The sequence below is a fragment of the Nerophis ophidion genome, linkage group LG05, assembly GCF_033978795.1.
Source record: "Nerophis ophidion isolate RoL-2023_Sa linkage group LG05, RoL_Noph_v1.0, whole genome shotgun sequence".
Classification (NCBI taxonomy): Eukaryota; Metazoa; Chordata; class Actinopteri; order Syngnathiformes; family Syngnathidae; genus Nerophis; species Nerophis ophidion.
In genome coordinates, this window is record NC_084615.1 from 64,374,947 (window position 1) to 64,398,503 (window position 23,557).

General features: G+C 38.0%; 1 protein-coding gene across 1 annotated transcript; it reads right to left on the reverse strand.

Moving 5' to 3' along the window:
* Positions 1 to 12,809: 12,809 nt before the first annotated feature.
* tbx22 (T-box transcription factor 22) lies at positions 12,810 to 22,606 on the reverse strand. Its single transcript, XM_061899600.1, has 8 exons — positions 22,231 to 22,606; positions 21,871 to 22,099; positions 18,822 to 18,923; positions 18,573 to 18,747; positions 15,119 to 15,283; positions 14,411 to 14,475; positions 14,124 to 14,209; positions 12,810 to 14,058 (listed from the first exon to the last, which is right to left on the reverse strand). The coding sequence occupies exons 1-8, from the start codon at positions 22,433 to 22,435 to the stop codon at positions 13,517 to 13,519; spliced, it is 1,569 nt and encodes a 522-aa protein (XP_061755584.1). The 5' UTR covers positions 22,436 to 22,606; the 3' UTR covers positions 12,810 to 13,516.
* Between the last annotated feature and the right edge of the window lie 951 nt (positions 22,607 to 23,557).

The window sequence follows — 23,557 nt, forward strand, 5'->3', positions numbered from 1 at the left end:
TGTGATTGTCAATTATAAAACCCTACCCTTTTCAAATAGATAACTTCCTCACATTCTATCCCACTGAATTAAAACATGCTACAAAATGAGTATTGCATTTTTAAACGGAAGTGGCATTTTGAAGAAATTGATTTATTATAGTGGGCTTCACGGTGGGAGAGGGGTTAGTGCGTCTGCCTCACAATACGAAGGTCCTGCAGTCCTGGGTTCAAATCCAGGCTCGGGATCTTTCTGTGTGGAGTTTGCATGTTCTCCCTGTGACTGCGTGGGTTCCCTCCGGGTACTCCGGCTTCCTCCCACTTCCAAAGACATGCACCTGGGGATAGGCTGATTGGCAACACTAAAATTGGCCCTAGTGTGTGAATGTGAGTGTGGATGTTGTCTGTCTATCTGTGTTGGACCTGCGATGAGGTGGCGACCTGTCCAGGGTGTACCCCGCCTTCCGCCCGATTGTAGCTGAGATAGGCGCCAGCGCCCCCCGCGACCCCGAAAGGGAATAAGCGGTAGAAAATGGATGGATGGATGGATTTATTATAGTGTACAAGAAACATTAACACTTTTGGGTTAATATAAAATGATAAGTGCAAGGATATTACATTTTCCTTTGACAGAAGTGAAAAGATGTAGGGTTGTCAAAATTAATGCTTTATTGCAGTTTAATCCATCATCGTTATTAATCAATCCATCTGAAGTGCAGAGCGACTCCCTGAAAATGGCAACGCTTGTTGCGCAGTTTTTCCATGCCTTGTACAAATGGGCAGTTAAACTGGCTTCAGAACCACACACAAGTCAAAATTGAAGAAACTAAACTGCCTCTTGGTCATCCGGATGCAAACAAAATAAAACATGACAGAAGAGTCAAGCGACATAAAGTGTTATGTATACTCTGCAGGAATGACTTTTAAATCTTAATGAGAAAGAGAGTAACCCGTCCACTTTAATGTGGAAAACTGTTTCCAAAAACATGGACATGATGTTAAAAGTAATGAACACTTTTCTCATTGAAAATGAAACCTGATTAACGTAGATTTAAAAATGAGTTATATTTAATCAAGATTCATCTAAATCAGGGGTGTAAAACTAATTTTAGCTCAGGGGCCACATAGAGGAAAATCTGTGCACAAGAGGGACGGACTCATGGCATTAAAACTAAAAAATAAAGACAACTTCAGATTGTTTTCTTTGTCTTGCTTTGGCCAAAAATAGAACAAACACATTCTGAAAATGTAACAGTAAAATATAGAAAAAAATACCGGCCGTGGTGAAGTTTAGATCCATGAAGGAAAGAAGAAAGTGAATTAAGGTTTATAACTGAATAAATTTACATATGCATAAAAAATATGTTTTCTTTTGTATTATTATTTTTTTTATGAATTAAGTAACATTTATGACAACCTTTTTCCAAAACAATATAGAATGTGAGCTATAACAGGAATGCATACATTTATCATTTGTTTTCAAAATGCTTACAAAAAAGTGGGACCCCAAAAATTTACTGTGGGACCCCATTTTTATGACTTGATGGACCCCTTTTTGACCATTCCTAGAGCCAACATTGACGGAGTATTTGTGGCTGAATCTAATACTAATCAAATATCATCCCGGGGGCCATAGATAATTCATTTGCAGGCCTTGACTTTGACATCCCTGATCTAAATGAATCCACTGCAACCGTGTGATTATTCTGATTCAAATGTTTGACAGTAATAGAAAAAAAGAATATCTCTTCCAACTCAATTCCGTTTGTGAGATGAGCACATTTTCAGATGTTGGCATTACTTTGAAAAGATTACAGTTGGTACAAAATGCGGCTGCTAGACTTTTGACAAGAACAAGAAAGTTTGATCACATTACGCCTGTACTGGCTCACCTGCACTGGCTTCCTGTGTACTTAAGATGTGACTTTAAGGTTTTACTACTTACGTATAAAATACTACACGGTCTAGCTCCATCCTATCTTGCCGACTGTATTGCACCATATGTCCCGGCAAGAAATCTGCGTTCAAAGGACTCCGGCTTGTTAGTGATTCCCAAAGCCCAAAAAAAGTCTGCGGGCTATAGAGCGTTTTCCGTTCGGGCTCCAGTACTCTGGAATGCCCTCCCGGTAACAGTTCGAGATGCCACCTCAGTAGAAGCATTTAAGTCTCACCTTAAAACTCATTTGTATACTCTAGCCTTTAAATAGACTCCCTTTTTAGACCAGTTGATCTGCCGTTTCTTTTCTTTTTCTTCTATGTCCCACTCTCCCTTGTGGAGGGGGTCCGGTCCGATCCGGTGGCCATGTACTGCTCGCCTGTGTATCGGCTGGGGACATCTCTGCGCTGCTGATCCGCCTCCGCTTGGGATGGTTTCCTGCTGGCTCCGCTGTGAACGGGACTCTCGCTGCTGTGTTGGATCCGCTTTGGACTGGACTCTCGCGACTGTGTTGGATCCATTGTGGATTGAACTTTCACAGTATCATGTTAGACCCGCTCGACATCCATTGCTTTCCTCCTCTCTAAGGTTCTCATAGTCATCATTGTCACCGACGTCCCACTGGGTCATTATTGTCACCGATGTCCCACTGGGTGTGAGTTTTCCTTGCCCTTATGTTGGCCTACCGAGGATGTCGTGGTGGTTGTGCAGCCCTTTGAGACACTAGTGATTTAGGGCTATATAAGTAAACATTGATTGATTGATTGAATTTATTTTTGGGAGTGTGGAAATTAAACTGGGGCTGAAGAAAAGAGCCTATTTTTGCTTAAAGGCCTACTGAAATGAGATTTTCTTATTGGAACGGGGATAGGAGGTCTATTCTATGTGTCATACTTGATCATTTCGCGATATTGCCATATTTTTGCTGAAAGGATTTAGCAAAGAAACATCCACGATAAAATTCGCAACTTTTGGTCGCTAACAGAAAAGCCCTGCCTTTACCGGAATTTGCAGACAATGACGTCACATGTTGATGGCTTCTCACATATTCACATTGTTTTTACTGGGAGCCTCCAACAAAAAGAGCTATTCGGACCGAGAAAACGACAATTTCCCCATGAATTTGAGCGAGGATGAAAGATTCGTGTTTGAGGATATTGATAGCGATGGACTAGAAAAAAAAAAACGCGATTGCATTGGGACGGATTCAGTTGTTTTTAGACACATTTACTAGAAGAATTCTGGGAAATCCCTTATCATTCTATTGTGTTGCTAGTGTTTTAGTGAGTTTAACAGTACCTGATAGTCGTAGGTGTGTTTCCACGAGTGTCTTGACGCCAGTGTCTCAGGGAAGTCGACGGCAGCTTTATGGACGGCGCAAGCTCAGCTGATCTCCGTTTAGAAGCGACTTTTTACCACAATTTTCTCACCAAAACCTGCTGGTTGACATTCGGTCGGGATCCATGTTCGCTTGACCGATGTGATCCATAGTAAAGTTTCACCTCCGGGAATTTTAAACAAGGAATCACCGTGTGTTTGTGTGGCTAAAGGCTAAAGCTTCCCAACTCCATATTTCTACTTTGACTTCTCCAATATTAATCGAACAAATTGCAAAAGATTCAGCAACACAGATGTCTAAAATACTGTGTAATTATGCGGTTAAAGCACACGACTTTTAGCTGTGTGTGTGCGCAGCGCTCATATTTCCTAACAGTCCGTACACGTCATCATTACACGACGTTTTCAAGAAGAAACTCCCGGGAAATTTAAAATTGCCATTTAGTAAACTAAAAAGGCCGTATTGGCATGTGTTGCAATGTTAATATTTCATCATTGATATAAAAACTATCAGACAGCGTGGCGGGTAGTAGTGGGTTTCAGTAGGCCTTCAAGGTGTTGTAGCTCCACAGAAATGAGGAAGAAAAAGGTGCAAACAGACTGGCTGAAAAGTTTCAGGTCATTAACACTTTAGCTGATAAATGACTTCATGCAAGGCTGCAGATGTCTAGTGGTGGAAAACTTTCTCTCGGGCCTCTCTCTCTTTCTTTCACGCACACACACACATACACGCACACACATGCAGGCCAGGTGCCATGCCACATGTTTAAGCCGTTGGTCCTATAATCATTTAACCTCTGCTCTTGTAAGACAGAGGCCTGTCAGGGAGCACATGCCAAGGCACTTCTCTACAGACACACACACCAAGCCTACTGACACTGGGGTGTGAATGCACCATGCAACAAGCTGATGTGAAGTTCTATGAATCCACAATGAGCATTTTGAAGTTGCCAACCAGTGAGTAACTCCGAGAGATAGTGTAGGAGGCGGCAGTGGAATACTTTGCGTATCCTGGAGAACGCCTGTTTGATTGGTCTCTAGAAGAGCACTTAATAACTGTTAAACTGCCCTTGCTTTTCACATTACTCACTTAGTGTAATTCAATTTCAGCCACAGCTGTTTTCACTCGAAACTTTTACAGCTGAGCTCAGTCGTGTCCAATAATCCGACCCAATAAATAACCAGCTTTTATTAAGTTTGTAGAGAAAAATAGCATCCAATGTAAACACGCCTTAGAGAGCCAAACACGAGGAAGGCTGCAGGGCATGTGTAAATCCGAGTCCCTGCTAATAATAGGAGATAACGTGCACGTATGTGGCGTGTGTGTGTGTGTGTATGTGTGTGTGTGTGTGTGTGTGTGTGTGTGTGTGTGTGTGTGTGTGTGCAAAGTGTATGTTAATCTAATGAAGGCAGAGTATATTTACACTTCCAGACTTGCTTCTCCTCTTTCAGGATGCCATTTCACATGATTGGAAGCAAATGACTGCAGGGTCAAATTTCTCTCCCCTTCACTCCTTGTCAATCACGCCAGAACAGTCGAGGAACGTCGCTCTCTGTGTTATTATGAAGTCGAATCAGCAGTTTCCTTATTGTTTTAGCCGCCACCTTTGAGGCGATGGCAAGGTAATTATTTAAAAAGCCGAAACAGGTTGATTATTGGCAGGCGGGTAAAACGTTTTCAACAGTCTTTGCACAATAATGATTACAGTCATTTAAAATCGGTCACAAAGGAGTTTATTCAGAAAAAATAACTAATTGCAGATTATAATCACTATACAAAGTTGATGCATAAGAATAAAGTAAACAACTTTCCTCTAAGGCATCAAAGTCTGCCTATAAGTCTTATGTGTACACTGCAAAAAAAACCCTGACACATTATAAGATAAAAAAAGGGCTAGATTTTTGGGGAAAAAATACTAAAAACTAATTAAATGATCTGTCGATGCAGCTAAATAATTTTACTTGATAAGACATCCTAAATTAATTGTTATATCTAGAAATTAGTAGGACTTTTAAGCTATAAATAAGTATTTTATTCTGAGAACAATAATTATTCAACTTGCAATTCTTAAATTAAGTATCCAGAGCCTGTTGCAAAACCTTTACTTAAGATTTTCTGTGTGGAGAAAAGAAAAATATTGTATTTGAAAATAGTTATTTTATAAATACTATAATTAATGCTGAAATTAAAATTATGTTAAGTCAATGATTAGAATTAACTAATCAACTAGAGCTATTTCTAGAAATAAATGTAAAATATTGGCAAATGTGTAAAACATAATGGATTTATGTTTGGGGGAAAAAAAGGTTGATGGTCATGGTTTTCAGTTTCCTTTCATAATTAATGTCTGAGTACCAAGACAACTGTATTGAATGATAGCGCTGTTTATTTTTTTACCTCCCGATTTGCGGATATAAAAAGAAAAAAAAAAACACACATTCTAAAAGTCGCTAGTACTTGAATGTGCAAGTGTTTGTGTGAGCCTTTCCAGCAGGCACGAGACATTGATAGAACGTGGATTATACATACATGTCCTTTAAAAATGACTAAAATACAACGTTGTGTAAATAGTTTGTATTTGTAAATTTAAAAAAAACGGTGATGTCTAGCATTGCATCCACGTCGTTGGTTGGGAAATGACCGAATTTCAAAGGTCAAATCAACATCACAACCTGTCATTGAATAAACGTCACAAAAGCACGTTATGTCAACGTTACTTTTGTGTTGTAAAATATTGGTGACCGAAATTCAATGGTCAAATTAACGTCAGAACCCAACATTGATTAGACGTCATTAAAAAGCATGTTGTTTAAACGTTATGTCTGAGTTGCTCAACGTCAGGAACTAATTCAACGAGATTTCAACGTTGTTTTAATGTCTTGTGCCTGCTGACTTACCCTGTGTACTGGAAAAGAGGCAGGTGCAAAGTTCATCTCTCCTGGTATGAAAGCAATTTGTCTAATTGAAAGATCAGGAATTAGTTGGGAGTTCAAACTGATTGTCTGCGCTAGGCAAACATGGAAATGACACACAGTATCAAATAACAGCCCAGATTACATGTGTCTGCAGACAAAGGGCAGGCTGTTTGATGGCAACGCACCTGACCGCTCACTCAAACACGGGTGATCCCCCGGCCTGAGTTCTTCAATTAACTTCTTCCTGCTATTTCCCCGTCCAGCACACATTAGCTCACTGTCATGCGTGGCCATGACAGGCTAATTGCTGTTTGGCTACGAACGTTTGTCGGGAAACAGGTCATTTCCCCCCCGCTTTGCCCAAATCGAGGTTCCTAGATTGCAGTGAAGGAGGGAGAGGGCGTAAGTCTCAGCTAAAGCAAGGAATTATCACATCAGCCGTTCAACTGGCCTGCCCCCTTTTTCTTGGCAGATAACAACAGAGCTCGCTCAGGGCTTATTAATATCACGCCGCAAAAGTCCTGTAGCATTGACTTCCTGGAACTAGCAACGACTCTTGAACGAATCATAATAACCCCCTCAATTCCCCCCAAAATGGATTGACTCGCTGGAATAAAAAGACAATATAACATACATCCATAAACCTGGATGCATATGCAAAAGTGCAGTATATTTATCTGTACAGTAATATAGTTAATTATATCTGCATCTTATTGCTTTGCTTGTTGCTAATGCAACAACATTTCGTTCTTATTTGTACTGTAAAGTTCAAATTTGAATGACAATAAAAAGGAACGCTAAGTGTAAGTGTAAGTCTAACTACGGACCCAAATGTAATGGATATTAGAATATTAAAAGCATTATATATATTTCTATTTCCATTTGTTTGTTAAATGTTGTGTGAAACACTTTTTTTTAAAGCAATTTTTTGTAATAAAGTATATGAAGTATATGATTCAAATAACCCCATTTTTCACATTTTACCTGACACACAAAACATGACAAATTAAGGCAGTAGAGTGTTGAATATCTTAAAATGCATTTTGTGGCAATTCCAAACCCCACACCCTCTTCCGTTCACGCGAGATCCACCCAGGCCATATTCATCCCTTTTGACTGTACAAACACAAAAACCTGATGAGTCCTTCAGACACGGGCTGAGAGAAATAAAATCATTGTGTGAATAGCAACACAGAATTTGTTATTTCAGAGAATTAGTGATGTGAAGTGTCGGGTCATTTCAGATCTGTACAAATACCAGCATCACATAAAGGGGCGGTATAGCCGGGTGGTAGAGTGGCCGTGCCAGCAACTTGAGGGTTCCAAGGTTGGATCCCCGATTCTGCCTTTCTAGTCACTGTCGTTGTGTCCTTGGGCAAGACACTTTACCCACCTGCTCCCAGTACCACCCACACGGGTTTAAAAAATGTAACTTAGATATTGGGTAAATGTAAAGCGCTTTGAATCACTAGAGAAAAGCGCTATATAAATAAAATTCACTTCAAATATATTTTCCTGCTTATTCCCCTTCTCAAGTTCCACAAACAAAACCATTGGTCAGCACACTTGTAAAAAAGACTACACCTGCTGTATTACACTACAAATTACACACTGGCTAACATGCTGCTGTGCTGACAATGCTACCTTCCCCCATGAGAACACTATATATTGCCATTGGTTAAGCTCCTAATGCAAGGGCACAGTCATCCATCCATTCATTTTCTACCGTTTGTATCTCTCTGGGTGGCGGGGGGCCGGACAACCTGGACAAGTCGCCACCTCATCGCAGGTGGCTTCCTCGAGGGCTTTAACTTTCAAATGTATTATTTTTGCTCCTCGCATGTAGACATCAGTGCATATTGTCAGATTATGATAGAGATTTGGCAAATTTTAGCTCCAAACATCAGATTTCATCGGGTGTATAGCCCAGGGGTGTCAAACACAAGATCTGGCCCACGGGATGAGTTTGCTAAGTATAAAAATGAGTCAAAATTTTTGAATGAAAGAAACAGCTGTTCTAAATGCGTCCACTGGATGTTGCAATAGCAATTCTTTATACCTATGTAGATGATGCTACATATGTACAAAATTAACCTACATGATGGTTAGTACATCAGTCGAGGAAAATGAGAAAACTACATTAATAACTTTCTGTAATTTAATTTTGATGTCATTTTTTTATCGTGACAGATTGAAAATCAACACCAATGTGTTGACTAATGAGCATTATCAGATCATTTATTTCGAAAGTATGAATAAAGACAAATAAAAATAGAATACTATTAACTGCAACATGTAAGTGTAAAAACACCGAACAACATTATGATTTATACATTTTCAGAATGTGATTGTTCTATTTTCAAAGAAAACAAACTGAATTCGTCTTTGTTTTTAAGTTATCATGCCTTGATTTTACCAGTCCAGCCCATTTGCGAATAGATTTTTCTCAATGGGGACCCTGATCTAAAACATACTTGACAACCCTCCCGGATTTTCCGGGAGACTCCCGAAATTCAGTTCCTCTCCCGAAAACCTCCCGAAAGAAATGTTCTCCCGAAAATCTCCCGAAATTCAGCCGGACGTGGAGGCCACGCCCCCTCCAGCTCCATGAGGGCATTAGTGGGGACAGCCGGTTTTCACGTCCGCTTTCCTGTTATATAAACAGCTTGCCTGCTCAATCACGTTACAACATCTACGGATTTTAATAAAAAACTGCACACACAAGAAGAACCAGAAGAACGAGGAAGTTACAGCCATGGCGACGCCGTCTGTAATAGAGTGAATCTATGTTGTCTGTTGCCATCTCCTGGTGAATGTTGGCTATAGCGTTATGGGGTTGCTTTTTGATTGGCCAACGATTTACGTGGTGTTGTGCACCTGACGGCAAGTGACTCTCGCCAGTACGTAAATGGCAGAACAAAGGTTACTCAAATAGTGAACGGTAAGCGTTGTTGTTGTTGTTTTTTTAGTAACCAGCAAGCACAGTACAGTTAGTAGAACAACTGTGTTTCTATTACTGTGTATTTGATAGGTGCCGTCTGAAATTAAACTATTTCTTTTATCTATATATACAATAAAATAAATATATATATAGCTTGAAATCACTGAAATCAAATATTTCATATATATATATATATTTTATATATATATATATATATGAAATAATCGAGTTGGTGAATTATACTCCTCCCCTCTTAACCACGCCCCCGCCCAAACCACGCCTACGCCCCACCTCTGACCAACCTCCCCACCCCCCACCTCCCGAAAACAGAGGTCTCAAGGTTGGCAAGTATGGATCTAAAATGAGTTTGACACCTTTGGTATGGCCTATCGTAACAATATATGACAGCAAATTGTTGATTGCTTTGAGACAGCTTTTATGTGTGTGTATGTATAGGGCTGCAACAAATAATCGATTAATTTGATTTGGAAAAAGCTTTTGAATTATAGTTCCGTTGCTTCGATTAATTGTTGAACTTACTGCATGAAGTGACTGTAACTAGCAATAGCGTCGGTGTTTTGGTGTTGTGATCTGTGTGGCGGTGATCAGTAGAGATTTGTAACTTTATTGATGCAATCATGTTAAAAAGGCAATTTTATTAAAAAAAATAATATGAAGGTTATGGCAAGCAAACAATATTTATTTAAACAAATTTCCAATAAAATGCACATTGAGACTTTGAGTTGTGTTGTATCCGATTTTTCGATTAATCAAACAAATTGATCAATAGATTACTTGATTACTAAATTACAGACAAATGCATGTGTACAGGGACGTATTATGTGGAGGGTCATAAGGGACCCTACACTTTTTTCAAAGGCAATTGTGGTCACGTGCATTTTTTACCGTCATTTTTGCCTAATAACATTATGCTTTACTGATTGGAGACGAGTCAAGGCTGAAAATGGCCGCTAAAGTGCAAGCCTGTTTTTCTTGAGACCATCCACAAGCTCATTGATTGGCTCTCTGGCACAGCCGGTTCTTGCTAATGATTGACAGCGTGCAGCAGCTGAGCAATCAGCGGTTTGATGCGCTGATGGGCAGTTGGATGCTGGTGGAGCCACGAGTTGGCCTCCGAACAGAAATATGAAGCACAATCAAGATCAATCCCTGGTGTTTCGTAATGGCTTGCATTCTTGCCTTTTGTTGCAGAGTACAATGGTTTGATACTGAGCCAGAAAAAAAGTGTGTCCGTTTTTACTGTTACATTTGTTTTTGTGTACTGAACAGTTTGTTGAAAAATGTGTCTGTCATATATTCTCCATATATTACTCCAAAACATATGTTTAGTCCCTTTAAGCTACCGTACGCTTCATACTTTAAGAAGAACTGCCTTTTTTTTTTATTTTGCGTATTATTCACAATCCATATGTTTTTCTTTTTTTAATGCATTTTACGTCCTAAAATAAGGCAAGTACAAAAACATCTAAAAACTGCATTGCATACCCCATTTTCATCTCCTGACCTGAATATCAACCCGGTATTAGTGATATTGTTATTGTAAGCGTTGAAGCTGATTAACTAGTTTTAGTACCGCCGTGATCACAGAGACCTAATTAGCTCATGCATCTACAGTGTTGGATCTGAGCCGGTGAGCGGCTGCATGGCCTCTGAGTTGGTGAACAATTGGATTATAGATTATAAATCATGCTTCTCACCTGCCTAATAGAAGGATGTGGCCATAGTTTGAGAAGTTTGACAACTTTGATATTTGGATGGCCATTTTTTTTTTTAACCTCCGGGTGGATTATGATTAATTATTCATCCAAACGTGAAGATATGAACATCCCGTTGGTAGCAGACATTATACAGTAAGTGATTGTTTCATTATGTTCGTAATTTGTATTTCTTGTTTAGCACTTAGCAATACTGCTGAATGATGTTTATTGTTTCAATGGAACTGGATCTGTTTAGCACACAGCTTTTAAAACATGTAGCTCATCCTCCTTACTAAAAAATATAAGATTCTGGATCATCATGTGTCCCAAAGTAGTCTTCCATGGCTCTCATGAATTCTGTCATGATTAGTAGTTTTGTTGTTAAAGGGAAAAGCCAACGTTGTGAAGGGGCTGTAAAATTAATACTCCGCTGTATGCTTTAAATGACCAAAATACTTTAAAAAAAAGTTAGAAGTACCAATGATTGTCACACACACATTAGGTGTGATGAAATTATTCACTGCATTTGATCCATTACCCTTGATCACCTCCTGAGAGGTGAGGGGGGCAGTGAGCAGCAGCAGTGGCCGCCCCAAGTCCAACCCTTGATGCTGAGGGAGGTAGTGGGTCCCATTTTTATAGTCTTTGATATGACTCGGCCGGGCTTTGAACTCACAACCTACCGATCTCAGGGCGGACACTCTAACCACAAGGCCACTGAGCAGATAATTATTATAAGTTACTATAAAGTATACATAAAACCCAAAACCAGGGAAGTTGGCACATTGGGTAAATTGTAAATAAGAACAGAATACAATGATTTGAAAATCCTTTTCAACTTATATTGATTTGAATAGACTGCAAAGACAATATATTTAATGTTCGAACTGAGAATTTTTTTTTTTGCAAATAATCATTAACTTAGAATTAAATGGCAGCAAAACATTGCAAAAAAGTTGGCACAGGGGCATTTTTTACCAGTGTTTTACTTCGCCTTTCCTTTTAACAACACTGAGTAGACCATTTTTTTTAACTTTTCAGGTGGATTTATTTCCCATTCTTGCTTGATGTACAGCTTAAGTCGTTCAACAGTCTCCGTTGTGGTATTTTAGGTTTCATATTGCACCACACATTTTCAATGGGAGACGGGTCTGGACTACAGGCCGGCCAGTCTAGTACCCGCACTCTTTTACTACGAAGCCACGCTGTTGTAACACGTGGCTTGGCATTGTCTTTCTGAAATAAGCAGGGGCATCCATGATATCGTTGCATGGATGACAACATATGTTGCTCCAAAACATGTATGTGCCTTTTGGCATTAATGATGCCATCACAGATGTGTAAGTTACCCATGCCTTGGGCACTAATACACCCCCATACCATCACAGATGCTGGCTTTTGAACTTTGCACCTATGAAAATCCGGTTGGTTCTCTTCCTCTTTGTTTCGGAGGACACGACGTCCACAGTTTCCAAAAACAATTTGAAATGTGGACTCGTCAGACCACAGAAGACTTTTCCACTTTGCATCAGTCCATCTTAGATGATCTCGGCCCAGCTTGTTGATAAATGACTTTGGTTTTGCATAGTAGAGTTTTACCTTGCACTTACAGACGTAGCGTCAAACTGTAGTTACTGACAGTGGTTATCTGAAGTGTTCCTGAGCCCATGTGGTGATATCCCTTACACAATGATGTCTCCTTTTTGATGCAGTACCGCCTGAGGGATAGAAGATCCATAACATCATCGCTTACGTGCAGTGATTTCTCCAGATTCTCTGAACCGTTTGATGATATTACAGACCTTAGATGGTCAAATCCCTAAATTCCTTGCAATAGCTGGCTGAGAAATGTTGTTTTTAAACTGTTCGACGATTTGCTCAGGCATTTGTTGACAAAGTAGTGATTCTCGCCCCATCCTTGTTTGTAAATGACTGAGCATTTCATGGAAGCTGCTTTTATACCCAGTCATGGCACCCACCTTTTCGTAATTAGCATGTTCACCTGTGGAATGTTCCAAACAAGTGTTTGATGAGCATCCCTCAACTTTATCAGTCTTTTTTGCCACTTGCGCCAGCTTTTTTGAAACCTGTTGCAGGCATCAAACTCCACATGACCTAATATTTGCAACAACAAAAAAACCCAACCTTTCAGTTCGAGCATTAAGTATCTTGTCTTTGCAGTCTATTCAATTGAACATAGGTTGAAACGGATTTGCATATACTTGTATTCTGTTTTCATTTATGATTTACACAACCTGCCAACGTCACTGGTTTGGGGGTTTGTACTTACAGTGTGTAGATAGCATGTTGACAGAGATTTCTGGAGGTTTTTTTGGAGTACTGGTCGATGGATTAGAACTACACTCGTTGGCTTCATTGTCAACTGACTTTTGCTAATGTTTATTTGCGAGTCAATGCTTAAAAAAAGAAAAATATATGTTCTTGTCTAACATAAGTATTGTAACTGATGGGCAAAAATTCAAAAAAGTGCAGTTCCCATTTAAGCCAGTTGCTTCAGCCAATTGGCACAGTTTGGAGATATCTCTTCTGAATGTTAAAAATCCAAATATTTTTGAAAACATACATTAAATCATCCCTGACAGGTCTTTTTTAATTATTTTGGTTGGTTTGGCCCACGTAAAGGCGCACCCTTCTGCTTTGTCCGTTACTCTCCTTGGGCTTGAGCTGCTTAGAGGAGGTGGTCGGTGGCCAGGTGCCACGAAGTTTGGTGCAGTCGGCCTCCTGTCTTGTCTTCGGATAGTTTAGTGTGCCGGGAAATAGCAGTGAGTTGAGAGTTAAGGGGAAAGCTGTAGCGGTATAGACAATATGGGCCAGCTGTGTCTGAGAGTTGAGGGAGTAAAGACGAAGCAGACCCTTGAGCGCATACAGGCCTGTGGAGCGGGATCAAGCAATGGGGGCTCCCCGGGGACCGAGAAAGACATGGATCCTGACAGTTGGGAGCTTTTTTCCCCTGAATCACAGAGAAGAGCGGGAAGTCTGTTAGTGAAGGTACTGGTGACAGGCCTCGGAGTCTGTCTGCTCCCAGTGAGGAGAAGGCTCTGCTCGGCAATGTGGGGCTTGTCGAGGTTTTCCCGTAAAAAGGCAGAGCGAAGGTGTGAAGAGCAGCGTCCTGGCATGAGAGCGTGGGGAATGGAGGAAGCGATGAAGAAGACGAGAAGGGAAGGAGACTTTTGAGCGGGGAAGCAGTGCTGGTTGAGGATCCCAACCTGCCTGTTGGTAGATGCAAGAAACATAAATGACAACAATTTGGAATGGAAGAAGTAATGCTAGGATACCTTGAAACTGTATGGCAAATGGCCTTAAATCCAAGCTGAGAGGAGCTCTCCAAGGATAAGACTCAAGTAAACCGTCCAATACACCCCTATAAGACAAACACATCAAGGTTGCAGAAGCAGTAAACATATTTTTCAGGTGGAACGCTGCACTGCCCATGCCAACTTTATATGAGGGTTTTACATGCTATCAAAAGTCTGCGGTTTGACTTAGCATCTCTCCCGGGCCTTGTAATGAAGTACTTTCTACAGCTATAAGAAGTGTTGATGTTCGGTAAGGTTTCCCATACCTGTTCCTTCCTGGATCCCTGAAGCCTTTGGCAAACGGGTTTCTGTCAATTTTCAGTTTTGTGATCTTGGGCAGACATGAGGGGAAGACATGTTAGTTGTGTGCTCAGATAACAACAAGGTCATTTTTTTTTACAACATTTCAGTAATATGCAGAGTTTTACAGCAACATAGTGATCTGCCGTGTCATAAGGGAATTTGGGGAGAGGTTTTTTTTCACTGCCTAATAGGCTCTGGACTCCAGCAGGCAACCCGGTCATAGCTCGTTATTGAGTTTCTATAATAATATAGTCACTGGTCATAAAAATTAATCCTGCTGAAAAGAGCTCGCAATGGACGTATGTTACTGGTGGAAGGTAGCCAACGGCAGGGTCAGCTCTATACACACACAGTTTGTCACTATGAGAAACAGGCGCCCACAAAAAAAAAAAAAACGGACAACTTATGACATTGCAGAGACTACATGGAAGTGAGCCTCGCCACCTTCATGATGTAGAGATTAGGAGTTTGTGAGGTTAGACAGTACAGAGCCGGGCACCGCATAACAATCACTACACATCTGCTTTTGGAATATATCTGGCACAGAAAGGACGTAGATTTTTTCTTTTTTTTTTTTAATCGTTAGCCAAACTTGGTTGCTCGAGAGCTTTGTACGTAATTACCGTGCAAACAATTTTAGCATGAAATCATGCAGTTTCAGTGAGCATTACCTGTTGATTCTGATAGGCTGTGACGGTCGTGAACTCCGTTTCTGGGAAGGAAAAGCTGTACACTCCCTCAGCGGGCAGCGACTGGATCTGGGACAAGTCCATCCGAGGGTCATGCTTTATGATGTGCACGCGTGGTTTGTACTTATGCATGGACTGCAGAATGATCTGGAATAAGAGATGGTGATATATTGCATTAGCTCTAATTTAATCCGTAACCAAAACTAATTTTTCCGTAAATGCACACGCAGAATTTAGCATGACCGTATATCTTGAAATAGGGGAAAAACATCCATCATACTTTCCCTAAAACTTGAAGTGATGTAATCAAATAGCCTAACCAGTAGTCTAAACATCTCACATGAGAAAATGGAAAGCAGCAAATAAGAAAATTACAGAAAACAGAACATTTTTAAAGTAGGCCCAAGAAAAATATGATTTTACTGAACCTCAAATTAGAACATTTGCATGTTTTGTGTTCTTCTTCTGAATTTTTATCCATTCATCCATTTTCTACTGCTTATTCCCTTTTGGGGTTTCCGGGGGGCGCTGGTGCCTATCTCAGCTACAATCGGGCGGAAGGCGGCGCACACCCTGGACAAGTCGCCACAAAATCACAAGTCTCTTCTTATTATTATTATCATTATTATTATTATTTTTTTTTTTAAATAGATCATAAGAAAGCATAGGGTATTTGCGGCTTATTTATGACACATATTGTAATCAGTTCAATTCAGTTCAGTTTTAGTTTAGTTCAAACATGCATACGATACAATGTAATGTATCACACAATTCCAGTTGTTTCATTACAGGACGTCCGAAAAGGAGTAGGAAGAAGCACAACTTATTTAATCCTACCACTTTTCATACCATAGCAATTTTATTCAATTCCCTTGTTCTCTGTAACACAACAGGGAACAAATAAATAATAAATAAATAATATACCATAGTAAGCAAGCAAATATTAAATACATAAATACTATTTTATCTCAATTAAAAAAAGGGTTCAAGGTATTCATCATAATTATTTTTACTATATCTATTATATATATTTTTGGTACTTTATGAACACTTGTAGTTTGAACAGTCTCTTAAACTGAATCATATTGGTGCTTCCTTTGATTTATTTGGTTAATCTATTACATCATTTAATTCCAGAAATACTAAAGATTTTAAGTGTTGTACGCGCATACAAATGTTTTAAATTAGATTTTTCTCTAAGGCTATATTTCTCCTCAACATAAGTAGCTTGCATGCATGTATAATATACAATTAATTACACATTACATTGTAAATTGTCATGTTTTATTAAAATAAATACTTTATCAATTTCCCAAAATTACATCAGACACTGTGGCACATTACACATTTTTGATTCGGACAAACAAATTAGTAAGGGTGTGGGAAAAAATCGATTCGAATTCGAATCGCGATTCTAATGTTGTGTGCGATTCAGAATTGATTCTCATTTTTTAAAGATAAAAAAAAATAGAATTTGATTTTTTTTTTCTTTTTCAAAACTGTTTTTTTTTTTTTAATTCAATCCAACAAAACAATACACAGCAATACCATAACAATGCAATCCAATTCCAAAACCAAACCTGACCCAGCAACACTCAGAAACTGCAATAAACAAAGCAATTGAGAGGAGACACAAACATGACACAGAACAAACCAAAAGTAGTGAAACAAAAATTTATATTATCAACAACAGTATCAATATTAGCTATAATTTCAACATAGCAGTGATTAAAAATCCCTCAATGACATTATCATTGGAGATTTATATAAAAAAATAAAAACAAAAGTGTCACAGTGGCTTACACTGGGGTACATTTCCTAAAGTTGACAACACTGTGTCCAATATTTTCACAAAGATAAAATAAGTCATATTTTTGGTTCATTTAATAGTTAAAACAAAATTACATTATTGCAATCAGTTGATAAAACATTGTCCTTTACAATTATAAAAGCTTTTTTTTAAAAAATCTACTGCTCTGCTAGCATGTCAGCAGACTGGGGTAGATCCTGTTGAAATCCTATGTATTGAATGAATAGAGAATTCTTTTGAATCGGGAAAAAAATTGTTTTTGAATCGAGAATCGTGTTGAATTGAAAAAAAATAAAGATTTTGAATCGATATTGAATCAAATCGTGGGACACCCAAAGATTCACAGCCCTACAAATTAGCATCTTCAAATGTATTTTCAGATTTTTTTTTTTACAAAGATTACTACTGAATCACAATCACATGGAAACATTTTCAAAGCAATTCTGAAATAATTAACACATTTCCAACCATACTTGAAGGAAGAACAAAATATGTTTTCAACATTCATAGTTTTTTTCTACAACAGTGGTTCTCAACCTTTTGTTCAGTGATGTACCCCCTGTGAACATTTTTTTGATTCAAGTACCCCCTAATCAGAGCAAAGCATTTTTGGTTGAAAAAAAGAGATAAAGAAGTAAAATACAGCACTATGTCATCAGTTTCTGATTTATTAAATTTCATAACAGTGCAAAACATTGCTCATTTGTAGTGGTCTTTCTTGAACTATTTGGAAAAAACATATAAAAAAAAACTAAAAATTGTTGAAAAATAAACAAGTGATTAGATTATAAATAAAGACTTCTACACATAGAAGAAATCATCAACTTAAAGTGCCCTCTTTGGGGATTGTAATAGAGATCCATCTGGATTCATGAACTTAATTCTAAAAATTTCTTCACAAAAAAATACATCTTTAACATCAATAGTTTTTGTGAATTGTGAATTATATTTTATGTAGCGCTTTTCTCTAGTGACTCAAAGCGCTTTACATAGTGAAACCCAATATCTAAGTTACATTAAAACCAGTGTGGGTGGCACTGGGAGCAGGTGGGTAAAGTGTCTTGCCCAAGGACACAACGGCAGTGACTAGGATGGCGGAAGCGGGAATTGAACCTGCAACCCTCAAGTTGCTGGCACGGCCACTCTACCAACCGAGCTATACCCGAGCTATGTCCACAAAAAATCTAGCTGTCAACACTGAATATTGCATTGTTGTATTTTTTTCACAGTTTATGAACTTACATTCATATTTTATTGACGTATTATTCAATAAATGTATTTATAAAGGATTTTTGAATTGTTGCTATTTCTAGAATATTTTTTAAAACATTTCACGTACCCCTTGGCATACCTTCAAGTACCCCCAGGGGTACGCGTACCCCCATTTGAGAACCACTGCTCTAGAAGAATTATGAATCTCAGCATAATTTGTAGGATGAATTTAAACTCCCTGCATATACTTCCATGACTCACTATGCATTTCTTAGTAGAGGATTAGATCCAACCAAATTCTCTTTGTCGTCCTTGTTTGAAATATGCAGCTAAATGTTCAATATGGATGTCCAAGATTCATACAAAAATATAGTTGTTGGTTTTTTTTGCAGGAGTGGGACATGATTTACTTACATGCCCCTTGTCGTCCATCTCATTGTTGGTGAGTTTGACTCGGTCAAAACTGATGACTTGGCGCATCCAAGTCTCTCCCGCGCACGGCGAGTCCGCGTGCACGTAGAGCCTCGGCGAGATGCAGGAGTGGTCCGTGTTTCCCGCCACCATCCACTGGGAGCTGTGGTACACATACCTGTGGGAATGTCAATAAATGATCTCAATAACGAATTTGCATATAGCCTAAATTAAATTTTAAAAAAATCCCACCTGTAACGTTTGGAATCCACGGGCATGACGTCCATCGCGATGTAATACTGCTGGCGGGGGTCCAGGTTGCGCACTTTGACTCGCACCGATGGAAACATTCTCCTGGTGGTGTGAAGAATGTAAATTAGTATCCACTAATGAAATGTGTTGTATACATACTACAACATGTTCCATTTTGCAGCCGTGCAGAAAAGAAGCGGTGGCCCCTGAGGGGCCCACGCACGCTGCATGCAGGGGACATCGCCACTCCTGGGATTTCATGACGTGTTCTCACGGTAATTAATTTCATTAAATAAGTGGTTACGGTAATAACTTTTTTTTTTTTTTAAAGACAATGTACATATGCCTAGACCAGGGGTCAACAACGTGGTGCCCTTAAGGACCAGATGAGTAGCCCGCTGGCCTGTTCTAAAAATAGCTCAAATAGCAGCACTTACCAGTGAGCTTCCTCTATTTTTTTTAAATTGTATTTATTTTTTACTAGCATGCTGGTCTCGCTGTGCTTGACATTTTTAATTCTAAGAGAGACAAAACTCAAATAGAATTTGAAAATCCAAGAAAATATTTTAAATACTTGGTCTTCAGTTTAAATAAATTCATTATTTTTTTTATTTTGCTTCTTATAACTTTCAGAAAGACAATTTTAGAGAAAAAATACAACCTTAAACATTATTTTAGGATTTTTAAACACATATATATACATTTTTACCTTTTAAATTCCTTCTTCTTTCCTGACAATTTAAATCAATGTTCAAGTAAAAAATTTTTCATTGTAAAGAATAATACACATATTTTAATTTAATTCTTCATTTTAGCTTCTGTTTTTTCGACGAAGAATATTTGTGAAATATTTCTTCAAACTTATTACGATTAAAATTCAAAAAACATTATTCTGGCAAATCTAGAAAATCTGTAGAATCAAATTTAAAGCTTATTTCAAAGTCTTTTGAATTTATTTTAACATTTTTGTTCTGGAAAATCTAGAAGACATAATGATTTGTCTTTGTTAGAAATATAGCTTGGTCCAATTTGTTATATATTCTAACAAAGTGCAGATTGGATTTTTACCTATTTAAAACATGTCATCAAAAATATATATTTTTTGTGAAAAAATCATTAAGAGGATCAGTGTTTCCACAAAGATAAATATCATGAATTATTAATAATAACATAGAGTTTGAAGGTAAATTGAGCAAATTGGCTATTTCTGGCAATTTATTTAAGTGTGTATCAAACTGGTAGCCCTTCGCATTAATCAGTACCCAAGAAGTAGCTCTTAGTTTCAAAAAGTTTGGTGACCCCTGGTCTAGACATTAAGATGTTATTCTCCTCAGAGCTTTTGCTGCAAGGTTTGTTTCAAGATAAAGTCGGTTAAGAGTCAAATACATCCAGAATTAAATCGAATGCCAACGTTTCTTGTCAAGTCTCTTGAGTGTTTCAAATAAATACATACGCACCTAATTGCATTTTTGCTTTATATCAGTGGTTCTCAACCTTTTTACAGTGATGAACCCCCCGTGAATTTTTTTTTTAATTCAAGTACCTCCTAATCAGAGCAAAGCATTTTTGGTTGAAAAAAAGGGATAAAGAAGTAAAATATAGCATTATGTCATCAGTTTCTGATTTGTTAAATTTTATAACAGTGCAAAATATTTCTCATTTGTAGTGGTCTTTCTTGAACTATTTGGAAAAAAAGAAAAAAAAATAACTAAATACTTGTTGAAAAATAAACAAGTGATTCAATTATAAATAAGTAATCATCAACTTAAAGTGCCCACTTTGGGGATTGTAATCCATCTGGATTCACGAATTTAATTCTAAACATGTCTTCAGAAAAAAAGAAATCTTTAACATCAATATTTATGGAACATGTCCACAAAAAATCGAGCTGTCAACACAGAATATTGCATTTCTTTTCACAGCTTATTTTGTTGAAGCATTATTCAATAAATATACGTTTAAAGGATTTTTTAATTATTGCTATTTGTAGAATAGTTTTGAAAAATCTCACGTACCCCTTGGCATACCTTCAAGTACCCCCAGGGGTACGCGTACCCCCATTTGAGAACCACTGCTTTATATGATATATTTCACATAATGCTTGTAGGAGTTGAAGTATTTTTTTTTATAAAATAAAAGCATGTTCATAGATTACAATGGAATAAATTGTTGATCTTTTTTATATGGTAAGTGTTTATAATCGCTATGTATGTATTAATACAATAACAATGTCTAATACCTGGCCTATTCCATGTTAACTACCTCTCTTTATTTATAATGTCTATTTTCTGCTGGATCTACTCTCTATTTTATGCTGCCTTTTTTTAATTTTATTTTATTTTTTGCTGCAGCTGTTACATTTACTGTAATATTGCAAATGGTAATTGGGATTTGTTATGTATTGTATATATTACATACAAATATAATATAATAATATATAAGTATATATTTTATACTGTACATATAATACATCAATATTACATATATGTTATATTTTATACTGCTACTGTTGTACATGTTTAGTCTTCTATTAACACTATTACAGTTTTTCTTCATTTTTTAAATATGTTTCATTTTTTTTCATAACATGGTCACTACTGCCTAGTTTCTCTTGTTATATTCTTATTTTGACTCTTATATTTGTATTCTTATTGTTACTTTTTTATTATTATTATTGTTATATTTTCTATTTTAGATCAATTTTTTTACTTTTTAAATTGTTTCAAATTATATCTCAATTCTGTACACTGCTGCTGGAATTTAAATCTTCCTGAGGGAATTCTTCTAAAGGAATCAATAAAGTATCTATCTATCCATCTATCTATCTATCTATCTATCTATCTATCTATCTATCTATCTATCTATCTATCTATCTATCTATCTATCTACTTTATACCTGCATTATCCTTTCCATCCTTAGAAACTACTGTGTGGAACAATTTCCCTTGTGGATCAATACAGTTTGTCTAAGTCTAATAATAAATAATACACTTAAGGCCCAAAAGTTTGCATGGATAATATTTGATGGAAGAGTGTGTTTCCAGATTACCTTCCTGCTTTAGTGATGATCATCTCGGTGCCGATCTCGTAGAATCGTTTCCAAAGTTCGGAGCCCTGCAGCTCAACGTGGACTTCACTATCCGGTCTACTTTCACTGGGATTTGGTTTAATCTCTTCTTTGGGCGGTTCGGCCTCATGGAACGGATCCGCGTCACAGGACTTGTCCTTAGGCCTCCTTGCAGCTGAATCCTGCACCATCCTTGGAATCTCTGGTGAGCCTGCGAGTGAAAAAATTGAACTTTTTCCAATACTGGAAGACTATAGTGACAGATTTGAAATAAATGCAATTTATTTATTTTTTAACTTTAGTTTGTTAAGAAATAAAAAAATGTATCCCCCTTTGTCTTACCGGGGAAGATGTCCGACACAAGTTCATGTGAACTTGAGTCCTCTGACACTTTCATCCTTTTGCAGGGTTTCCCCACCAGCGCCTCCACGGAAAACGCGTGCGCCCTGGAGCTGAGACCCTGCATCTTGGCCGATGACATCCTGCGTGGTGTGTAACCGTCCCAAACTTCACTCTGCACCCGCCGGATTGTAGTATTCGGGCTCATTCAGAACGGGGAAAAGGCGCGTTAGAAACCTCAGGGAGTCATCCTCCTCTCCCGTTGGATCCTTTGCGCTGCGTAATTACTCCGATTGCATTCCATGCGCACTCCGAGATAGCCCACATCCAAATCCTTGATTGTTGACACGCCTCTCCTTGCACACGACATTATCCCCGCTCTCCCCTTTATCCTTCTGAGAGGTCCCACGCATGCCGCGGCGGGCTTGGTTCCCTGGTTCCGCTCCGTGCGTCACAGGGGGAGGGAAGATCCATGCATGCGCATTCCTCACTCGCGTGGAGGCCCATGCGCAACTTTATTTCCTTCCAAACACTCGAATCTCATTTCAACACCAATGTCACCTCCCCCCCCCCACCCACCCCCCACCCCCAGATATATGAACACGGTCCATTTTTAATATTGGAAACTTTTTCCAAGTCATCACATGTTTTCACCAAAACCAACAATACTTATGTTTTATTCGTGCGTAAAAACCTGTATTTTTAATATTGATACCAAACCGACAAAACGTTAATATTGAATATCGATATAGAGTTCATATTTAATATTGGAAACTTTTTCCAAGTCATCACGTTTTCACCAAAACCAACAATACTTATGTTTTATTCGTGCGTAAAAAGCTGTATTTTTAATATTGATACCAAACCGACAAAACGTTAATATTGAATATCGTTATAGAGTTCATATTTAATATTGGAAACTTTTTCCAAGTCATCACGTTTTCACCAAAACCAACAATACTTATGTTTTATTCGTGCGTAAAAAGCTGTATTTTTAATATTGATACCAAACCGACAAAACGTTAATATTGAATATCGTTATAGAGTTCATATTTAATATTGGAAACTTTTTCCAAGTCATCACGTTTTCACCAAAACCAACAATACTTATGTTTTATTCGTGCGTAAAAAGCTGTATTTTTAATATTGATACCAAACCAACAAAACGTTAATATTGAATATCGATATAGAGTTCATATTTAATATTGGAAACTTTTTCCAAGTCATCACGTTTTCACCAAAACCAACAATACTTATGTTTTATTCGTGCGTAAAAAGCTGTATTTTTAATATTGATACCAAACTGACAAAACGTTAATATTGAATATCG